The sequence below is a fragment of the Microtus pennsylvanicus genome, chromosome 4 (assembly GCF_037038515.1).
Source record: "Microtus pennsylvanicus isolate mMicPen1 chromosome 4, mMicPen1.hap1, whole genome shotgun sequence".
NCBI classification, from domain to species: domain Eukaryota; kingdom Metazoa; phylum Chordata; class Mammalia; order Rodentia; family Cricetidae; genus Microtus; species Microtus pennsylvanicus.
Window position 1 is genome coordinate 23,070,386 of NC_134582.1, and position 19,390 is coordinate 23,089,775.

Consider the following 19,390-nt stretch of genomic DNA (forward strand, 5'->3'; position numbering starts at 1 on the left):
TGAGTTTTAGGTTTAGTCAATATCTGACTCTTGAGTTTTCATTATTTGTGCTACATATGAAATCCCATTAATTCCATTAAAAGACACCTTCCAAATATGTCATCAAAGTAGGAGAATATAAAAAGGACAGATATGACTCTCTCCCCTGATTTCTATAAGATGTCAGACTCTGTTCATGCTGCAGAAATTTGAATATTTTTCTATTTCAACCAACAAGGTTTATGCCATAGAATATCTGATCAAGTCACTACCTCCATTTGGAGTTTCTTCCTGAAACAGAAAGCTCTGAATGCATACAATAGGCTTGCCCTTCCTAAGTTGCTCAGGAGTCCACCCTCTGCCTCTGGGCATCTAAAACAACTTCCAGACACTCCCCTTTGCTATATCAACCTCTCAAAGTAATGAAGTGCTTCTTAGAGAGTGCCACTGGCTTTAGTGCTGGGCTTTGCCCATAATTCTCTGGCATCATCCTCAGCCTGCTGATATAGATCATAGGGTCCACCTTCTGCCCTTGAAAGCAAGGTGTGTAGTTCAGTGTGTCTGAGACACAGGGTCTTAGAAAAGTAACTCAACCTCTAGACAGCAGCTAAGTTAATGGCAAATGGGATGCCTAAATGAGATTAAATCTAAGCTTTGTCTGATTTTACAGCAGAGAGCCGTCAGGTCCGTATCACCATCTGGTTCACTCTCTTTTTTATTTCTGTCTAATTCCTTCTTTTTTATGTAACAGAGGATGCAGTTGGCCTGAAGGCAGGATGCTGACAGTAGTTAAACATGGAAGTTAGAGGGCAGAGTGCTCTGGAAGATGGTGTTTGTGCTGAAGATCTTGTAGACCTTTATGAAAGTTTAATCAGGCAAATCAGCTTTGTGTTTGTACAGTTGCATCCATTTAATCCTCTCTCCAGATGAACTACGTGATTTAAAGCAGGAAAGGAGAAGGGATGGGGTGTAGTTGGTGTATCAGCGTAGTGACGCTTGTGAGGTGAGGAGCAGACACTTCTCCCTCTGACTTGATGTTTGCTGTGCTGAACAAGAAGTTGTTTTAGGTAATGTTTCCAGTAGATCTTTGCACAGTGCTGGAATCCCTAGCCGAAGACTTCAGAGTTCACATAGTGCTGTGCCTTTTCTCCAGATCTGTTTCTGTATTTGTGACAGGAGTTAAAATTAACTCTGTTCAGTTTTACCATTAAATACAAGGTAATATTTGTGAATTGTTCTAGGTATGACCTTTAACTATGTAGTTATGCCATTCAGTAGTTCTTCAGCATTAAATGTCTCCTGGGCAGGTCAGCTGCTAAGGAAGAGGGTCCTTACTGTCTTGATGACATGAGGATAGCCAGTTTCTGAATTGAGTCACGGTGTCATCTCTTAGCTGTTATTTGTATTTGACCAGCATAGTACCTGTGTTCACAAACACAGTGCCTGGGCCAGGGTTTCCCAGAGAAGCTTCTGGGACTCTATGCTTTGCACTCTTGTGTGAATTATTTATAGCATTTATTGCTTTATTTTATAGCTACCAGGTGCAGAGTACTGAAACATTTAAAAGTAGAAAATGCACCAATTGTAAACAGATTTGACTATGCACAGTGCAAGAAACTAAATATGGATCAGGTCCTAGATCAAATACTGAAGATGCCTCCAGAGAGGAACCGCATCATCTACCTGCGTCCAATGCAGCAGGTAACGAGCTCTGCTTTTTTATGATAAAGTACATCTTGTACTAATACTTGTTTATGAAATCTGTTTTGTTCAATCTTCAATAATGATTCTTTAAAATCTGTTGAGCTTTCATAAGCAAACCAGATTTTTTTGCCAATATTGCATGTTAATGCTTTGCTGCTAATTCTTTAGGGACTCCTAGCAGCTACATGGCCTCCTTCGGCAGGCTGGAAGTGGCCTGTTGACTAAGAGCATGCGCTCAGATCACAGACTTCCTGGTTCAGATTCTCCTTTGGCATGGAGCAAGTTCTTTAACATCTGTCTCTTAATTTGTTATGTGTAAAATTAGAATCATACTTAAGTTTTTGTGGTGTTTTAGCTAATTTATATGATATACTAGGACAGTTGCTGGTGTACCTTAAGCAATAGTGTGATAGCTGTAATTTTTATTGGAAGTGTGTATGTAGGATGATGCTTGTTGCCAGAATGAAATATTAAACAACTCTTGGACTCTTGAGATTTAGGCTCCTAAAATAAGTTAATCAAATTCATAAGTGTATTAATACTCAAAACTGGCTACATGATTAAAACTAGATGATGTTTTTCTTCCTTAAGCAAGTTTTCCTTTCTGACAAGGAGTTAAATTCATGTTTCCCTGAAAGCTCAAGATGCAGAAGGGCATCCACGAGAATGCACTGTCAGCACAGAGTCTGTAACGAGAAAAGAAACGCACTGTCCCTCAAACTTAGCGATTGTTCTAAGTAGGACAGTTGTATACACTCTGGGTTCTGTAAAGCAGCCTGGAGCGACACCTGTGAAGGACAGCCTCTGGAGATGTGGAGTTGACGGCCATCACCTGAGTCAGCTCTCTGACTTACCGGGTTCTTACACAGCAGTGAGGGGGAAATTGCTGAGTCCTCTGTGCAGAGAATTCGCTGTCTTAATCCAAACATGGCAAGCTGTGCTTTGAGACAGAGCTATTATTTGATTTCCAAATCAGCCAGGCATTTCAAAACTGAAGCTTTTCAAGGTCTTCAGAAGTCTCAGACATATTATTAGTCCGAATACCTTTTTCTGGTGTCTTCCACAGGTAGATACACTAACTTTGGAGCAGAAGCTGTTTAGTGGCCCCTACCCCTATCACATTTGTATAATTCACGAGTTCAGTAATCCTCCCAACGTGCGGAACAAGGTGCGCATTCGCAACTGGATGGACACTATAGCCAATATCAATCAGTAAGTGACTCTGTGGCACTTTTTCATAGTTCTCCCGTTGGTTGCTTTTAGGAGCAAATTCTAATTCATTTTAAATGATTCCAATTTGTCTTTCTAAGTAGACTTGGCATGACATAAATGTGTAAAAAAGCTTCAAAGAAAATTTCAAACTTAAAATCATGCATGTATTTATGTAACATTTTATTCAAACTTAGAGAAAAAATCCTAAGAAACCGCATACACATGTTATTTCTCCAGACATGGAGGATGCCAAAAATTCAAGTTAATGACAGTCTTGAGACTCTACAGAAAATTGTTTTTAATCTTAAAACAGTGTACTAAGTACCCTTAATATACAAGGTATTTGCCCAGAGACTTCCGTGAATGCAGGTTAGACTTGCTCTCTGTGTGGAGTCATTGGTGATGACGGAGAGTTGTCGTCATTCTACCTGAAGTTGTTGGTAGAATCTAAGCTTGAATGGACCAGACGGTTGCTTTCTCTCCAGCATTCTTTTTCAGTTGTTTATTTACCTGATTTTTTCTCCTATTGCCTCCAGAGAACTCATTAAATATGAATTTTTCCTGGAAGCCACTCGGACTGAAGAAGATTTAAAGAAGTACCCTAAGTACCCCTGGGGGAGAGAAATTTACACTTTAGAGGGTAAGAATTTACCTACACTGGGGAGTTAAATTTCAAGCTGTGAACTAGATGGGAGGGGCTTGCCTTAGGATGGAGCGCCTTAGAATTAATTCATCAGATTGGGTGTGAATCTCTGCAAGAAGCAGAGGCTGGATAAATATTCGTCTGTCTATGTCTTTACCACCCCTAGAATAACCAGAATCTGTTGACACACAAAAGGTAAATCAAAATTAAGAGTTGTAGTGGTTAGAAACGCCTTTGAAGGCAGTTGTTTCAGTCTCTGTACCCAGCTGTAACTGCTTAGGTCTAGTTTGCTGCTATTACCATTTCTATGCCAACGGGACTTTGATAGCTGTCTGCTTATTTCAGGTGTTGTGGATGGAGCACCATATTCCATGATTTCTGACTTCCCTTGGCTGAGGTCACTGCGGGCAGCAGAGCCCAACAGCTTCGCCAGATACGATTTTGAAGATGACGAAGAGAGTAATTATGGCCTGATCTAACTTGTGTTCTCTAGCTTGAGTCTGTCTTAGTGTGTTAAATAGTTAATAGCAGCAGATGCACAGTGGGTCTGCTGTCCACACGATGGGAATCTCGGATACCCTCAGTTTCCTGTGCATTTAGTTGTTTTGTTGTATGGTACATTGGATATACACTGGAAATTTAACTCAGGACTAATGAAAAATACAGCAGCCTTACAAAACCACTTCGAGTTTGCCTCTTGAGAAAGATTCTCATGTAGCCCAAGCTTGCCTCCAGTTATCTGTGTAGTGAGTCTGGCCTTGAGTGCCTAGTCCAGGTTGCTGGGATTATGTTCAGCACGTACACCTGCACCTGACAAGCTCACTGATCTTTACTGAAAAATTTACAAACACGGTCTTTCAGATTGCTCAGTTACACTAATTAGTTGCCTGATTATGGAAGCGTTGTGTCACTGCAACTTATTGTGATTTAAGTGTAGAAATTTGGGGGGAAGCTTTTAATAATTTTTTCCAAGTTTTAACATATTTGTATATTTTACCTATAGGCAAAACTTTGAAATAAATATGTATGAAGAAGTGAGTTTTTTAGTTGTACTTAGCATAATTTACTCATTGGTGCATTATTTTTACCTGGGGACTTTGATCATGTCTGCTGTCTTAGACTTCAGCTCTGATATAAAACTGAAGTAGCGAGGACAAATTCTATGAGCTGTCCTTGCGTCAGCTACATTGTGGTACAGGAAGTGGACCCGGTGATTCATTCTAAGTCTTTTCTCATCTCTTTGCTGTTTCCCAGGCACCATCTATGCTCCTCGAAGGAAAGGACAGCTGTCTGCAGACATTTGTATGGAGACAATAGGAGAGGAGATCTCAGAGATGCGCCAGATGAAAAGGGGCGTATTTCAGCGAGTGGTGGCCATTTTTATCCACTACTGTGATGTCAATGGAGAGCCAGTTGAAGACGACTACATTTAAAGAGACCTTCCCTGGCTCTTCTGCCTCAGAACGGTCAAGAAGACTACACAGGAAACTTCGGGCTTGGAATTGGGAGGCCCTGGCTCAGTTTGTTATATAGGAGATATATAAGGAACATGGAAATTGTATACAAAGATTTATATATAGAGGAAATATACAAAGACACTTCCGAAAGTAACATCTTTATATCCTATGTTTATACATCTTAATTTAAAGAAGTCATTTGAATGAAGGCAGATAATTGACTATTGATTCTGTTCCCTTTTCCTGACTTAGTTCTCAGTGCCGTGTGCGTGAGCCCATTTTCTCTGCTACTCGCCATTGTCCCTTCAGTCTGTGCCTTTTCTCCTTCAGCAGAGCTTCTGCGTCAGTGCTAAAGAGTGCTGTGTCCTGTGTGTTTCGTTATTAAAATGCCAACTAACTCTCAGTCAGAGAAGGCTGTCTCTGTATTATGGTGGGCTTCTGTTTTTCTTAGTGTTTATATTTGGCATATTTCTTTAAATGAAAAGATCCACAAACTTAAAAAATGAATTTGGAGGGCAAATAGAAAGTTTTCAGAGCATTTCTAGTTATTTATTTCTGCATTCAATTGTGTATATGCTTTATCTTGAACATGAAAATAAACATTTAGTAAAAACTTTATTGTTGCCATGGACTTGAAACTGTGTTTTACGGTAGCAGTACTACACAGAGAAGCAGTGTGTAGTTGTGTCTGACTCAGCAGCGGTGTCCACTTTCTGATCCAATTTCAAAGTATGACCATGAGCAGCGCAGTACCCTAAAGCTGCGGGCTGCAGAGCTGCGGCAGAATGCTGAGGAAATGGGCCATGGGCTAGTTCAGAGGAACCGCCTTTCTCTTGCTGCTGGAGGCTGCCTCCTGCGGCAGTGGTGGTGCTGTTCACTCTCAGGGGCATCACCAAATGACTTTGCCATTCGATAAATAAGTGACCTTTAACAGGCTTCAGAAGCCAAAGGCTAAAGTCAAAGGAATTATGGTCTCGAAATGGTCAGGTCTTTCAGAATTTGTTCAGCCCCTTCCTTTTCCCGGGGTTTAATTAAGGCCAAGAAAGGAAAATATCAGTCATCCATGATCGGGACTTGGTGTTTGCTGGATAAGACATGAATTTGGTTTATGATCGCAACTGTATAGACAGACAGGCACGGGTGCTGGTGAGCTTCCCTAACACTGGACTCCTGCATGACAGGTGCCCGTGTCTTCAAAACTTTTAAAATTCTTGACATGCTAGATTTTTAAACATCTTAAATATGATTGGATAGTTCATCTTTTGGTTACATTGGGGGTTTTTTTAGCACTTTTTTATTTAAATTTTTTAAATTTTGCACACTAGCCCAGTTACCCTTTCCTCCCCTTCTCCCACCCCCTCACCTCATCCCATCTCAGCTCCATTCAGTCAGTAGAGGTGATATGGCCTCCTTGGAGAGTCAACAAAGTCTGGTATACCATTCTCCCCACAGATTGAGGTACATAACTGTCACCCAAATTCAGGGGTCATTGCATTGTTTTTTAACTGTTTAGTTGACTGCTCAGGTTATAACTGCTCAGTAAGAGGCAGGATACAAATGCAGAATAATAACCTATAGTTCTCAGCAAGAACCAACCCCTCTAGTTTCCCCCTCGCTCTAGCAAGGACCTCAGATAGACGATGCTTACATTGGCCACAAGAGGTCGCTGCTCTTTAACATTACTCAGTTGCCAGTCATCACAGACTCCTTGATTACAAAGGGGCCCTAAGATCATTAATAAAGATGCTGAAGGTAGACAACCGAAAACACAAGAGTGGAAGCCACCCACTCTCAGACACTTGGTAAATATGAACAAACAGCTAGGAGTGACTGTCTTATAGCAAGGTCAGCAAGTGTGTGGGCTAGAGAGTTAATATTTTATGTTCAGTGAGCCATAGACCTCTGATGGGTAAGCCATGAACAGCACACAAAGATGGTCATATTATGACAAAACTTTATTTATAGACAGAAAATTGAATTCCACAGAATATTCACATCACAAAATAGTACTCTTGGGTTTCAGCCGAGACATACTAAAAAACAAAAACCATTCTGAAGGTTTGCAGACTACATCTTGGCCAGTTTACCAACACCTGATGCACAGCTGAGTTTTCCACCCATTCAGTTATGTCACCAGCTTTGTGGTCCAAAGGTCTGCTTTTAAAAGACCTTAAATAGTTCACAGATGACCTCTGAGCATCAGGATCAAAAAGAACCGTGTGTCTCATGCTGCCAGGCCCAGTATATGGATCTAATACTTTAAACAACAGCCGACACTGAGTCTTAAGGTGACTTAGTACGTGCAGTCAGAAGTCCTGGATTCAGATTCCGACTTCCTCAGACAACAGCTCTCACCAGGAGACAGTGCTCTGTGGTGGAGAGGCCAGAGCTGGAGCCTCTCTTTTGGTCATTTGTAATTTGGTCGTCTGTAAAGTGATAATAGTTACCTACCCCCACCAGGCAGGGGTGAGGGTTCAGCGGGAACATCCAGTATAATCCCAGGTTTATTATAAAAGTCAGGTTTGCTTGGTTTTCTGGGTTTTGTGTCTGTGTGTGTGGTTTTTGTCAGTTTATTCTCATGTTTTTTTTTCCTTAATATTTCCTTAATGTCCCTTAGACCATATCCTAGGATAGCGATCTTTGAGAACTAGACAGGCCTTAGAGAGGAGGCCACACTTGACACTAGCATCTTGAGTTGGTTACCATGCCTCCTAAGCTTGTTCACATCCAATTTAGCAGTATAGATAGAGACCTTGCTCAAAAGCAGGTGCTTAGGATTACTGGAAGTGGGTGTTTATCAGTCTGACTCCAAAGAATCCCTCCAAGGAAAAGGAAGTCAGGTGAGCCCCATTGTGAGGCTGGCTCTTGCCCACAGGGCAACGGCTGTGTCTCAGCTGCCACTTCATCCTGAAACCGTCCAGCTGACCTCGTGGAAGACACTGGATGCAGTCGGTTACTGAATCTCCCACTCTGCAAGACTGGCAGCATGAAACACGTGTGTATTGGTGTGAAGTGATGTGCAGTGTTGACTGTTGAGAGGCAAATAGCGGATCACATACAGCATTACCTTAGTCGTAAACAACAGCGCACAACCACAAATTACCAAACTACATATGCCAAGTGATAAGTCCCCACCCCCACCCACCTTGGGAATGGAGTGGCACTGAACTGGGGTCAAGAGTATTTACCTTATCAGTGTTATGGGGCTTTTTTTTATAGTGGGAATAGACTACATAAATGCATCATTTATATAAACCATAATTTACGTAGGAGGGAAAACAATCACTGTGCCAGGATAGGAGGACCTATGTGTTTCCATTCATTTGTCACATTTCCTTGGGCAAGTCACTTGCTGTGACCAAGTCTTGTCTATAAAAATGAACCAGTAATCACACCACAAGCTTTTGTAAAGTTCTGAGAACTTGTGAAAGGGCAGATAAACTGTAAAGTGCCCATAGTGGTGAGCAGATACTAAGAAAATCAGGCTTGCATCCAAATAATTTAAGTTCAACCAAGAAGTCTGGAGAATTCAGATTGCCTTCTGCAGGGGGCCTTGATGAAGGTTTGCAATATTCAGGGTTCAACCATTTACCTCAGTCTGCTGCTGGCTACCCAGTAACCCCAGGCTCCGAGTGCTAGAGAGCCTTCCTGCTGCTCATCCCTGGACCAGAATACCTCCATCATTTGATTTAATTATGGAAACGATGCCCAGGGAAGAAAACAATAGAGCAAGTGAATGGCAGAGCTCAGACCAGAACAAGCACAGCTCTGGGTCCCTAGGTGATAGGGGAGGGACGTGGCCATGAGAACAAAGAGCTTGTCCCTGCTCTCTCCTACCACAGCCCAGTACTTCAATACATCCTCCCATTGAAGGCCATTGGGAGTGTTGAACATGGTGGACTACGGAATCGGGAGGCCTGGGCCTCCATTCCACATCCGTCACCAGATGTTTTCTCTGCCGAGGTTTGCTCATTTTTAGTGGGATGTAGTTTTGGTACTTGCAGTAAAGATGCTCATGAGAAAATCCATGAAAAGCACTTAACCAAGTGCCCAGTGGAAAGGAGTTTGTTAGTTAGCTTCTCTTGCTCTTGTCTTACTATTCATTAAGTTCAGAAGGTGCTAGAGTAAAGGAGACGCAACCTGGATTAAGTACAACGCTAATAAAAATAGTAAGCAATTTGTTTCCCTTCTATCTTTGTTTCCAAAAACATGGAATGTAATTTGTACTAAGTGGATAAATTTCTATAGCTTGGGATTCAGTTTAAATTCTTTCGATATTTCCAACTCCCAGAAAAGAGATAGGGAGACCCTACCATCACATGTTTGTCTTCCTGGGACATGAAGAGGCAGGGGACATGCTCTGAGTATTGACATCTGGTTAGAATGTAACAGCTTGGTGTTATTTTTATTTATCTCTATGGCTGCTTTCTATTTACAGCAAATAAAGCTGATTTTCTATTTTGGGTCTGATAAAGCGTTTCCTTCTAAACTAAATTCCTGTAAGTGAAATGAAGATATTAACATAATTAACAGTACAGGCAAAGCATATCTTCAGCGAAACTTGTAACAGTGGCTTTTGGTGGCCCATGTTGGGATGTTCACACAGATACAGCCAGCTCAGAGACCGTCTGCATTTTGCAGAATAGAGCGAGGCAAGTTCTGCTCAGAGCAGAGCAACAGTATGCCTGATCCCAGATCTTAAGTCAGTCCCTGTGCTGGCTACATTCAAATCCAATTCTTAGTCTTGGTTTCCTAGGTTGTGTGCAAAGAGTCCACTTTTGGCCAAAAAGGGCAAAAAACGTTTTCCTCGTAGGGGCAGCTTTTGAGCACAGCCAATTGCAGGAAAGAGGGAAAGAAAAGTACCTTGCATCGCTCACCTAAGAGAGCCACAATGCCAAAGAGAAATAGCTGGATGGCACAGCACCAGGATGACACTTTGTTCTCACTTGAAGATAATTTGGTTGTTGCCGCTCTCTGGTCTCTCACTGAGTCCCCTCCCTCAACTACCCACAATGCCCCTGCCCTACCCCATTTCCCAGATAGTTGTTTCAGGGCAGAGCAAGCAGGAAGTGGAAATGTTACTGAGAGGCAAAGCTGAAATCTGAAAGTTGGTTTTGTTCGTTTGTTTTTAACCAATACATTGTAGGTTTTATTTCTTTTACTTTCTAGTTGCTAATGGAGATGGCTGGTGACCTGGACCAGCAGGTTGTTCTTCAGTGACAGCCTTCAAAGTCAAAAGGCCAGAAGAGAAGATAGGAAAACCAGGACTGAGAGGATTTGCACAAGCTGTGTCTTATGCCAAGCAAGCTTATTTAAGAAGTAAAGCATCTTTTGTATCCTATTTTCTGAGGGAGAATGGCCAAGGTCGACAGAAAGCTAAATCAGTCAATGTTGATGAAAAAACACGGACTATCGCAGCTGCAGCTGTCTTAGGACTGATAACCACAGCCCTTCAGAGGGGAAACTGGTTTCCCAGGAACTGAAGCCTTAACTCCTTCAAGGCCCAGGCCTCAGAGTGGGCCTTGCCAAGTCTGCTCCTGGGCAAGGAAAAAAACTAACATGCCCTTTTTCCTTTCATCCGGATCTCTGAGCCTTGGATCATTCTGGCTCCCAGCAAGATGGGCTGGGATCTTCAGAACTGGGCATTTCTATGGACTGCAAAGTCAAATGGAGAGAAACACAGTGAATCAATCCCTTTATCCCTGGCATGGAGACAGACTTCATTAAACATCCAAGCAGTTGCCAGTGTTCATCTGGCCAGAGTAACTGGACCACAGCCTCCTCTTTCCTATCTCATCTTAACAGCAGCCTTTCTGAAAGAGGACTTTTTAGGAAGAGGACAGGTTTGGGTCTCCTTGAAGCCTGGGCCGCTGTATGTCTTCTGTGTCTTCCACCCTCAAGCTGTCTGGATTGTCTGGATTCCTGGAAGCCAGGGATGCTGTAATAGCAGCTGTCCAGACAGAATGAATCCAGTCTTGTCCCATGGATTCGCATTTGGTCTATCATCATGTCCTCTTGTCCCTAGTTCCTTTCTTCAGGTTTTTTTTTTTTTTTGAAAAGAGAGAAAGGGACTCAGATGTCTATCTAAAGGGTTTAACTTCATTGCTTTGTGAGGGGTGACCATCCTTCTCAGAGACAAGGATGCCATTGTGACCTGTCATCACGGGTGAAGAAGGAACGGCACAGGAAAGGCAAGGAAAACTTGGTATGATGACTGAGACCTGTGGCCCCAACACTTGGAAGGTGGAGGTAGGGAGGACGGAGTTCAGTTCAGCCTCAGCTACATAGTGAGTTTGTAGCCAGCCTGGGCAATGCCAAACCCTGTCTCAAAAAAGTATAAGGGGAGAAAGAAGTGAGAACGGTGGAAGAGTGGGAGAGAGAAGAGGGAAAAAGAATGAGGGGTTAGAACAGGGCAAGGAGAACTTTTGGTTGAGGCTCCAGACACATCCTGATCTTACAGTGTGCCGCCTAAGGATGCCAGGCCATGCCCACCTTCCCCATTCCCCACGTTTCACCAGCAATAAATCAAACTGGTTTTTGTCAGCAGAAAAAAATGAAAGAAAAACTCTTGTGAGTTTCAAGTCTTCTCTCTCTCTCAAAGACATAACTTACCCAAGACAAAGAAGGTGATGACAGATTTAGCATGGGAGAGAAAATACCTCTTGGGTTTAGAACAAACAGCATTCTGCAAAATATTTGTATGATGGAAGCATAGTAGCTTCAAAGCTAGGGTTCTATGACAGCTCCCAATACAGAAAGATGGGTTTGTTCTTTGCTCAAAGCGGAAAGTGGCCTAGGACTAGACTATTGGGTTGTTCAACACAGGACCCTGACCATCCTTAAAAGACAATCTCCATGGGAGCAAGTCACTTTCCTTCCTTAACATTTTTTGTTGTTGTTGTTTTGTTTTTTTGTCTTAGAGTGTGTGAGTGTGTGTTGGGGAAGGGGTGCTGAATGTGCTTGAGTGTATGTTTATGACCATGTGTGTGCAGGAGCCTGTGGCAGTCAGGAGTGGTATCGGATTCCCTGGAACTGGAGTAACAGATGGTTGTGAGCCACTATGTAGATGCTGGGCGCTAAACTTGGGTCTTCTGCCAGAGTATCAAGTATTGTTCTCCTAAACACCGAGCCATCTTTCCAGTCCCCTACTCCCACCCCTCAGTTTTTGAGTTGTGACTGTTCCTTGTCAGCATCCATAGCAAGAAGGGTTCAGGTTCAATGTCATGGAAGGGAAGCAAATAAAGATTCATTCCAGATGACGCAGAGGGAAAATGACAAGTTTACACACATGTGCATGTATGGGCATGCTCGCGCGCGCGTGCACACACACACACAATCTGTATAGAGGTCCTTTGGTAATGGATCCAAAGGCAAACTGTAAGCAGAGTCTTTAAAATCTGTCCTGGAGGGGGAACTATTACCTCAAGTAGTATGCTATGATAAGAAATAAGGGAGGGAGGAAGGGAGGGAGGGAGGGAGGGAGGAAGGAAGGAAAAGAAAATGTTTGTAGCTGTAAACCAAACTTCCTGACGCCCTTCATGTCAGTACTTCAGTGCTTCTGGACAGACAACTGGACCCAGCAAAGCGGTCCAGAAGACTGCTGGAAAGAAAAGGAAACTGAAGGTGTTCCACTGAGAGAGAAGACTGAGGGGTGGGTGGGGGGAGGTGGGTCATTTCCTTCCAATATCTAAGGCTTTCTGACAGGAAGAGGAGACCGAACCGCTCTGTCCTGACAGAAGCTATAGAGCACAGCAGACTCGTGTGCCAATGAACGACAGAGTTTCCACGTGATTCGAGCGTTTCCGCCACAGAAGGGGCTGCATTAGGAGGTAGTGAGCTCCTGTCCCTGGAGAGGTGCGAGCAGAGACTGTCCTCATGTCAGTATGCGATGAGAGGTGCCCCTCAGGCTCTGGTACAACGCTGGGTCTGATGATGCCTGAAGTCCCCACACAATTTGGAAGTCCTTGATGTGCTGGATCCAGGTTCCACTCAACACCACCTTCCGTGTATCTTCACTGGGCCCTGGTACCCATACTTCATGCGTCACTGGTGATGACCAGGGTCAAGAGTGTGTCCAGGGGGTCCTGTTCATGCAGACATGAATGGGAATGGCTAGCCTGATGGCAAGCCATGTCGTCCATCAAAAGCATGACTCCAGGGACTCTGGGTCATTGTGGATGGGCAGTTTCTCCAGTTCCTGGTGATGTCTACTGTGCAAAACGGTGTACCTAAGGAGGAAGGCGAGAAAGCAGAAGAGTTTCAGCAAGCATCCTTCAAAGGGATGAGAGGCACCCTGTCACCTCTCCACACCCCCTTTTTTGAATGTATTTGAGGAATAGAGAGGTGGGGATGGAATGGGATGAATCTACACAGAGAGGGAAAACCAAAGCACCCACCTAGATTGTCTAAGTTAAAGGTGGGGAAATGGCATCCTAGGGGAAGGAGCCCTAGGGGAATAGCATCCTAGGGGAATGGCATCCTAGGGGAATGGCATCCTAGGGGAATAGCATCCTAGAGGAAGGAGCCCTAAGTTCCACAGAGAGCAAATGATAGAGCTGGGGCAAGGACCCAGATTCCTTTTTCCAAAGCAATTCCTGTGCCACTTGTCAGAATAAACCCGCAAACAGTCGCAAACTAGACCTGAATAAGCCCTTACAGTAGCTCTCTGGTGCCTGTGCTAAAATGTTAATCAACTATCTGTTGTGGTTTCTGATGCCAGACTACACCCTGTGACCTTGATTGAGGAGGGAAGATGCACACAACTCGTGTTCTGAGGGACTGTCCTTCAAACCAAGCAGCTGCCATCTTGGGGCATTCATCTGTACTCTTTGGAAAAAAAAATCTCATCTGGGATTGTTTACAATTTACACCCCCTCCTGAGTATTCAACTGCCTCCATACCAACTGACTACCCTGCACATGGTCTGAAGGAGGATAGTGTGTGTGTGTGTGTGTGTGTGTGTGTGTAAATGTGTGAGTGTGTGTGAGTGTTTAGGTGTGTTGTGTGTTTGAGTGTGTGTGTGTGTGTGTGTCTGTCTGTAAACAGATGCTCCTAAAAGCCATGAAGTTGGGAATCCCAATGCTAGGAGTAGGTTACCTCCTTTGGAGTTGTTAGCCATAGCATCCTAGGAGTCCTAAAACAATAGGACACAGTTGCTCGCCGCCTTCCAGAACTGAACCAACTGTTGCTAATTGCTAAAGAGGTTGCATGCTTTCTTTGCCTGCCAGACTTAGAAGGCCCACACCCCAGCTGCCTGCAGGCATACCTGTGAACATCCATACCTCCTCAGATTGAACAAGTATTGAGAGAAAATCAAACTCTCCATCAGCTAGTTGTATAAGCTGACCAAGCCAGCTATTCCTGTGTACCTGACACCTTTGAGGTAAGGGTCAAATTAACATCTGTCAAGCAGCTGGGCACATAGTGGGTGGCAGAATATTCACACGTGAACAAATCAAGCTTAGAAGATGTGACTTTCCTAAGGTTGAAGTGGGATATGGGATAGTTAGGAATAAGAAGTATATGTATGGGTAGTTAAGAATTCTTGAGGCAGAATGCTTGGGTCCAAACTCTAACTCTGCCTCTCATTTGCTGTGTGAAGTTCTGAGGTTTCCGGAAAGTTGTGCCCATTAAATGAGAAAATTACCATCAAACTCTTGTTAATGACAGCCAGATACTGAATAATAAGCAACAGCGATAACCTGGTTATAAGACGTCTAAGGGCAGGACTTGAACCAGTTGAACCCAGCACTTAATTCCTGGTTTAGTGCAGAATCCCATTCCCGAGGAACTGACGCATGTGTTGCCTGCTGCTAACTGATCACAGGGATGAAGGAAACTTTCAAGATGGCATGAGAGATGAGATAGCACACCTAGGGAGGGGTTGTCATCCCTCAGCATGCCCAAGGCCTCCAAGCTCTGGTGTGAGATCTAACTGCCAGGCTAACCTGGGAGACACCAACCCCTGCGAGGGAGTGCTTGCATCTGCTGAGATTCATGACCTGGGAAAAGTCACTGCTGCTTCTCAAGCAGCCTGGAAGCAGCTGTCTGCTTTGTATTAATTTATTCAAACATGACAGGAGCCACATTAGGTTTGGTGATTACCTGAATCTGCAATTTGTTCACTGAGCAATTAGTATCAAACTTGGAGCAGCCTGGATAGAGCAATAATTAATAGCATCACAGTGCTGCTTCTCCCTGCCTAGCTTGGCACCACCAGGAAATGCTTAGACTTTTTAGTACATAGGGCCTCAGGCCTCCTCTGGGCAACAGGCCTGGCACACTCTCCCTGAAGATGCTTGCAAAATAAGAGCAGCTCCATTTAAATAGATCAAATGCTCAAGCAGATCGGAGCCCTGTTGCTTGGAATGCCAGATACTTCGGGAGCAGGTGGGTTATTTTTTTCCCCAATGTTTATGAAGAAATGAGATTTTTGCCTGGTGGTGGTAGCACATGCCTTTAATCCCAGCGCTCAGGAGGCAGAGGCAGGCAGATCTATGTGAGTTCGAGGCCAACCTGGTCTACAAGAGCTAGTTCCAGAACAGGCACCAAAACAGAGAAACCCTGTCTAAAAAAAAAGAAAGAAAGAAAAAAAGAAAGAAAGAAAGAAAGAAAGAAAGAAAGAAAGAAAGAAAGAAAGAAAGAAAAACAAGATTTTCAAATGCTGGGCATGTATTAACCCAACTACTCATTTTAAAATTCACCCTGTGGACCTACTGAGGCTCAGCCCCTCTGCCAGGCCTGGTGAAGCTGAGGTGGGGAACTGACACCGCTGTTGCTCATCGAGTTCCCAGTACTTGGTGAGCCCCGCAGTCAGGAGGACATCTGTAAACATGTGACGTCCTTGATGGTGCAGAGGGCATATGAGGAGGACACGAACCCAGTGAGGGCATCAGGGCAGAGCTAAGAACAACAGCAAGTGGCAAAACCCACAGTGGTGGAACAGAGCAGAGGAGGGGCATTCATTGGCCCAAAATGTGCTGTTGGCAGAGCCCTACGGTGCTAGGGGCCATTGCCCACATCCTAAGTGCAACCAGGAGACAGACCCAGGTGTAAGTAGAGAGAGGCCCTCATGTTCTGTAGGAAAATTAGGCTGTGGTATAGGCGAGGCTGTACTGGGACACAACAGCACATTGGGAGTGATATTAGCTTTCTGTTGCTACTGTAAAAAAATCCGCCAAACACAGAAGCTTGAAATAACATAAACTTCAAGTCCTACAGTTCTAGAGCCTATCAATCCAAAATGAGTCTCACGGGACTAAAAAGAAGGTGTTGGCAGATCTGCCTTCTTTCAGAAGGACAATTCATTCCTTGCCATTTCCATCTTCCAGCATTCCTGCCCACATTCCTAGACTTATGGTGTCAATTTGTTAACTTCTGCTTTTATTTTTATATGCTCCTTCTCTGACTTGGTCCTCTTGTCCATTCCTTATAAGAAAACCTGTGACTACTGAGATCCTCCACACAGTCTTGAGAACCCTACCCACATCAAGACAACACAGAGTTCAACCATATAATAATCAACCTCTCAACGCATGGTATAACATATTCAAAGGTCCTAGAGAACAGGATGTAGATCTAACTGAGTGGGCATCATTTCACCCAGCACAGGTGATTTTAAACGATCCCCAGACCCAAGATCTGTAGAACGGCTGCAGTCGGGGGTTGGGAAGAAGTCTCATTCTAGATATGCAGTGAGGAACAAAACTATAGGTCCTGTTAACACTTACTCTGGACCCAGGAGCATCCATGGAAACACAAGGAAGCAAGGACTATCATAGAGCACAGACTTCAGGTGAGGAGGTGGGAACATCCCAAGAGCATCCTTATACAGTGAGGCTAGAAGTACTGATGTGTCCAGGCTACAAACTTAGACTCACGCTAGACACTCAAGTCAGCCCATTCCTGGGACCAGTGATGGCATCTGGCCCCATTATTCTGGGCAAAGTTCTCCTCTCTGCTACCACCTTTGATGCTCTTAATTCTCACGTCCTTCTCTTTTCCAGAGACTGGTCTGAGCTTTAGATGTCACCTCCCTACCCAAGGCAGTCATTGCTCTGTTCACTGGTCATCATGTAAGCATTCCACCCAACTACAGTCCAGCTTTGAAGGCTCTCAATGTTGTTGCTGGACGTTAGCCTCACATCTCTGTCAGTGTTCCTCACCAATTCTTGTCTGCTTTATCTGCCACTGTTGGATGTTTGGTCTAGCCTATGTATGGCCTCCTTAGGTTCTTGAGGGATGGAGTGCACATCTCATCGTGGCCTAAGAGATAACACACTTCCAATCTCTGCCTGACCCTATTAAATGTTCTTTAAGTATTGTAGTTCTTATATTGACCATGATGCCAGTGCTATTTTAAACGTCCACATTTCAGAGGTGGGAAGACGGAAACTCAGGGAGGGAAAGATTTGCTAAAGGTCACTGAGTTGCTCAATCAATGATTCACAAAGCCTAGATTTAGACATCCACCTGCTGGGATCCAGAGCACTTTGCAGCAGTGTGCGCCAACATCATTCTTAACGTTTAATCTACGGTTCTTCATACCTCATGAAGCATGAGAACTCTTACAGTCTATGGAAATACTTACTAAATGCATAATTGCTTTGCCTGGCATTTGAACTGGTTACAAATGGTAGTGGCAACTCATATCCCAATGGTCTTCCCCAAAGCTTTAGGTGCTACACCATTCCCTGCAGTTCTGCATCTGGAGCATCTGCATCAATTGCTCTGTGGGCAGCACTGTATGGTTCTGGACTGGAGCTGGGTAGAGCAATCTACTCCACATATCTCTCCCTCTGAAATACTCTGGATGTTGCTGTTTCTGGGTTTGGGCTTTTCTCTGAAAAGGTGACTGGAAAATTTTAACATCAAGAACTAACTTATTCCATATCCATAGGAAATGCCTATGGAAACCTTCTAGAAGAAATTCTGGAGAGTGTGTTTTGTAGATTTCTACCCTTTCCTGTAAGCAAAGGTGAGTTATTGGGGATGTAACTCGGTGGTAGAGTCTTGCCTAGCATACAGAAGGCTCTAGTTTCAACCCCTACTCCCGAAAAACAACAGCAAAAACCAACAGTTACTCAGTGATTTCTGCTATCCAGAAACCTAAACCGAGTTGACAACCAGGGTAGTTCTCAAAAAGTTGTAGAATTTTCTTCCCTCCCTCGGCCTTCTCACTCTGGCGATGTGTAGGTGTTGTGCATACCTCTATAGAAATCCTTAACACATAATAGCAGAGACTGGAGACTCTTCTCAGGAAGGGAGCTTGAGGTGGCAGTCACTGAACTGACTGCTCTAGATGACTGCTGATGTAACACAAATGGACTTTGAAGAAAGTCAACAGCAAACTAACATCTTAGAAAAAATATTTCGAATAACTCCCTAGGCCATTATTTTAGAATATGATAATTTAATTGAATATAAAATGACAACTTAGAACAAAGTTGTTTTTAAACTAACTTACTACTAGGTAAATAAAAATAGAGTTCCATTCAAAGTACTGGTCAGACTGGGCAGTGGTGGTGCACATCTTTAATCCCAGCACTTGGGAGGCAGAGGCAGGTAGATCTCTGTGAGTTCAAGGCCAGCCTGGTCTACAGAGTGAGTTCCAGGACATCCAGAGCTGCACAGAGAAACCAAACCAAACCAAACAAAAAGAACAAAAGAAGAGAGAGAGGTGGGGAGTAACAGTCAATGGTAATTATCTAGTTTCGATAAATGTACCAAGTTTATATGAAATATTCACTTAAGGAGGCAATGGACCAAGGTAAGACAGTTCTCTAAGCTATTTTTATTCTCTATAGATGCTGTTTTAATTTTTTTTTAAAAAAAATCATTGATTATAAAACTGGGGGGAAAATGCTCTCCCTGGCTTCCGTGTTGTGGTTCTATTCTAACAAGTGAAAAATTTTACAAACTTAAATAAATAAATAATAAAACTCTCAACACTTCCTAGACATGTAACTGAACTCAGGTCCCTGGGCCAAACTCCAAATGCACACAGCAGAGGTATGGAATGTACTGGAAAGTCCAAGGACCCATCATGGAAGGGTCTGGCTGCTCAGAGCATCATTGTAGAGAAAAAAAAAAACCCAGGAGATCCAGCAGTTTCAGACAGGGAGTGAGAGAGAGCTCAAACATGTTTTGTTTTGTTTGTTATTGTTGCTTGAACAAGGTTGGCTGATGTGGGAGTTCCCTCTATGTGCTGTGATTACCATTAATGGATAAAGAAACTGCTTTGGACCTATAGCAAGGCAGAACTTAGGTAGGCAGGGAAAGCTAGGCTGAATGCTTGGCAATAAAAGGGCCGAGTCAGAGAGAAGCCATGGAGCCGCTAGCGGAGACAGATGTGCTGAAACTTTGCTGGTAGGCCATGACCTCATGGTGATGCACA

At 43.7% G+C, this 19,390-nt stretch overlaps 2 protein-coding genes across 5 annotated transcripts in view; one reads left to right on the top strand and one right to left on the bottom strand.

Annotated features, from left to right (window-relative positions):
• Nucleotides 1-5,611, top strand: part of Fbxo38 (F-box protein 38) — a 41,787-nt gene extending 36,176 nt beyond the window's left edge. For all 4 annotated transcript variants that reach the window (XM_075968494.1, XM_075968496.1, XM_075968495.1 and 1 more), the window contains exons 18-22: nt 1,514-1,680; nt 2,750-2,895; nt 3,432-3,535; nt 3,884-3,997; nt 4,793-5,611. In XM_075968494.1, coding sequence (XP_075824609.1) covers nt 1,514-1,680; nt 2,750-2,895; nt 3,432-3,535; nt 3,884-3,997; nt 4,793-4,971 — 710 coding nt within the window. In that variant the 3' untranslated portion in view covers nt 4,972-5,611. The remainder of the gene's footprint in view (nt 1-1,513; nt 1,681-2,749; nt 2,896-3,431; nt 3,536-3,883; nt 3,998-4,792) is intronic.
• Nucleotides 5,612-6,932: 1,321 nt separating this feature from the next.
• Nucleotides 6,933-19,390, bottom strand: part of Htr4 (5-hydroxytryptamine receptor 4) — a 167,474-nt gene continuing 155,016 nt past the window's right edge. The window contains exon 7 of the mRNA XM_075968498.1: nt 6,933-13,223. Within this exon, the coding sequence (XP_075824613.1) occupies nt 13,136-13,223 (88 nt within the window). The 3' untranslated portion in view covers nt 6,933-13,135. The remainder of the gene's footprint in view (nt 13,224-19,390) is intronic.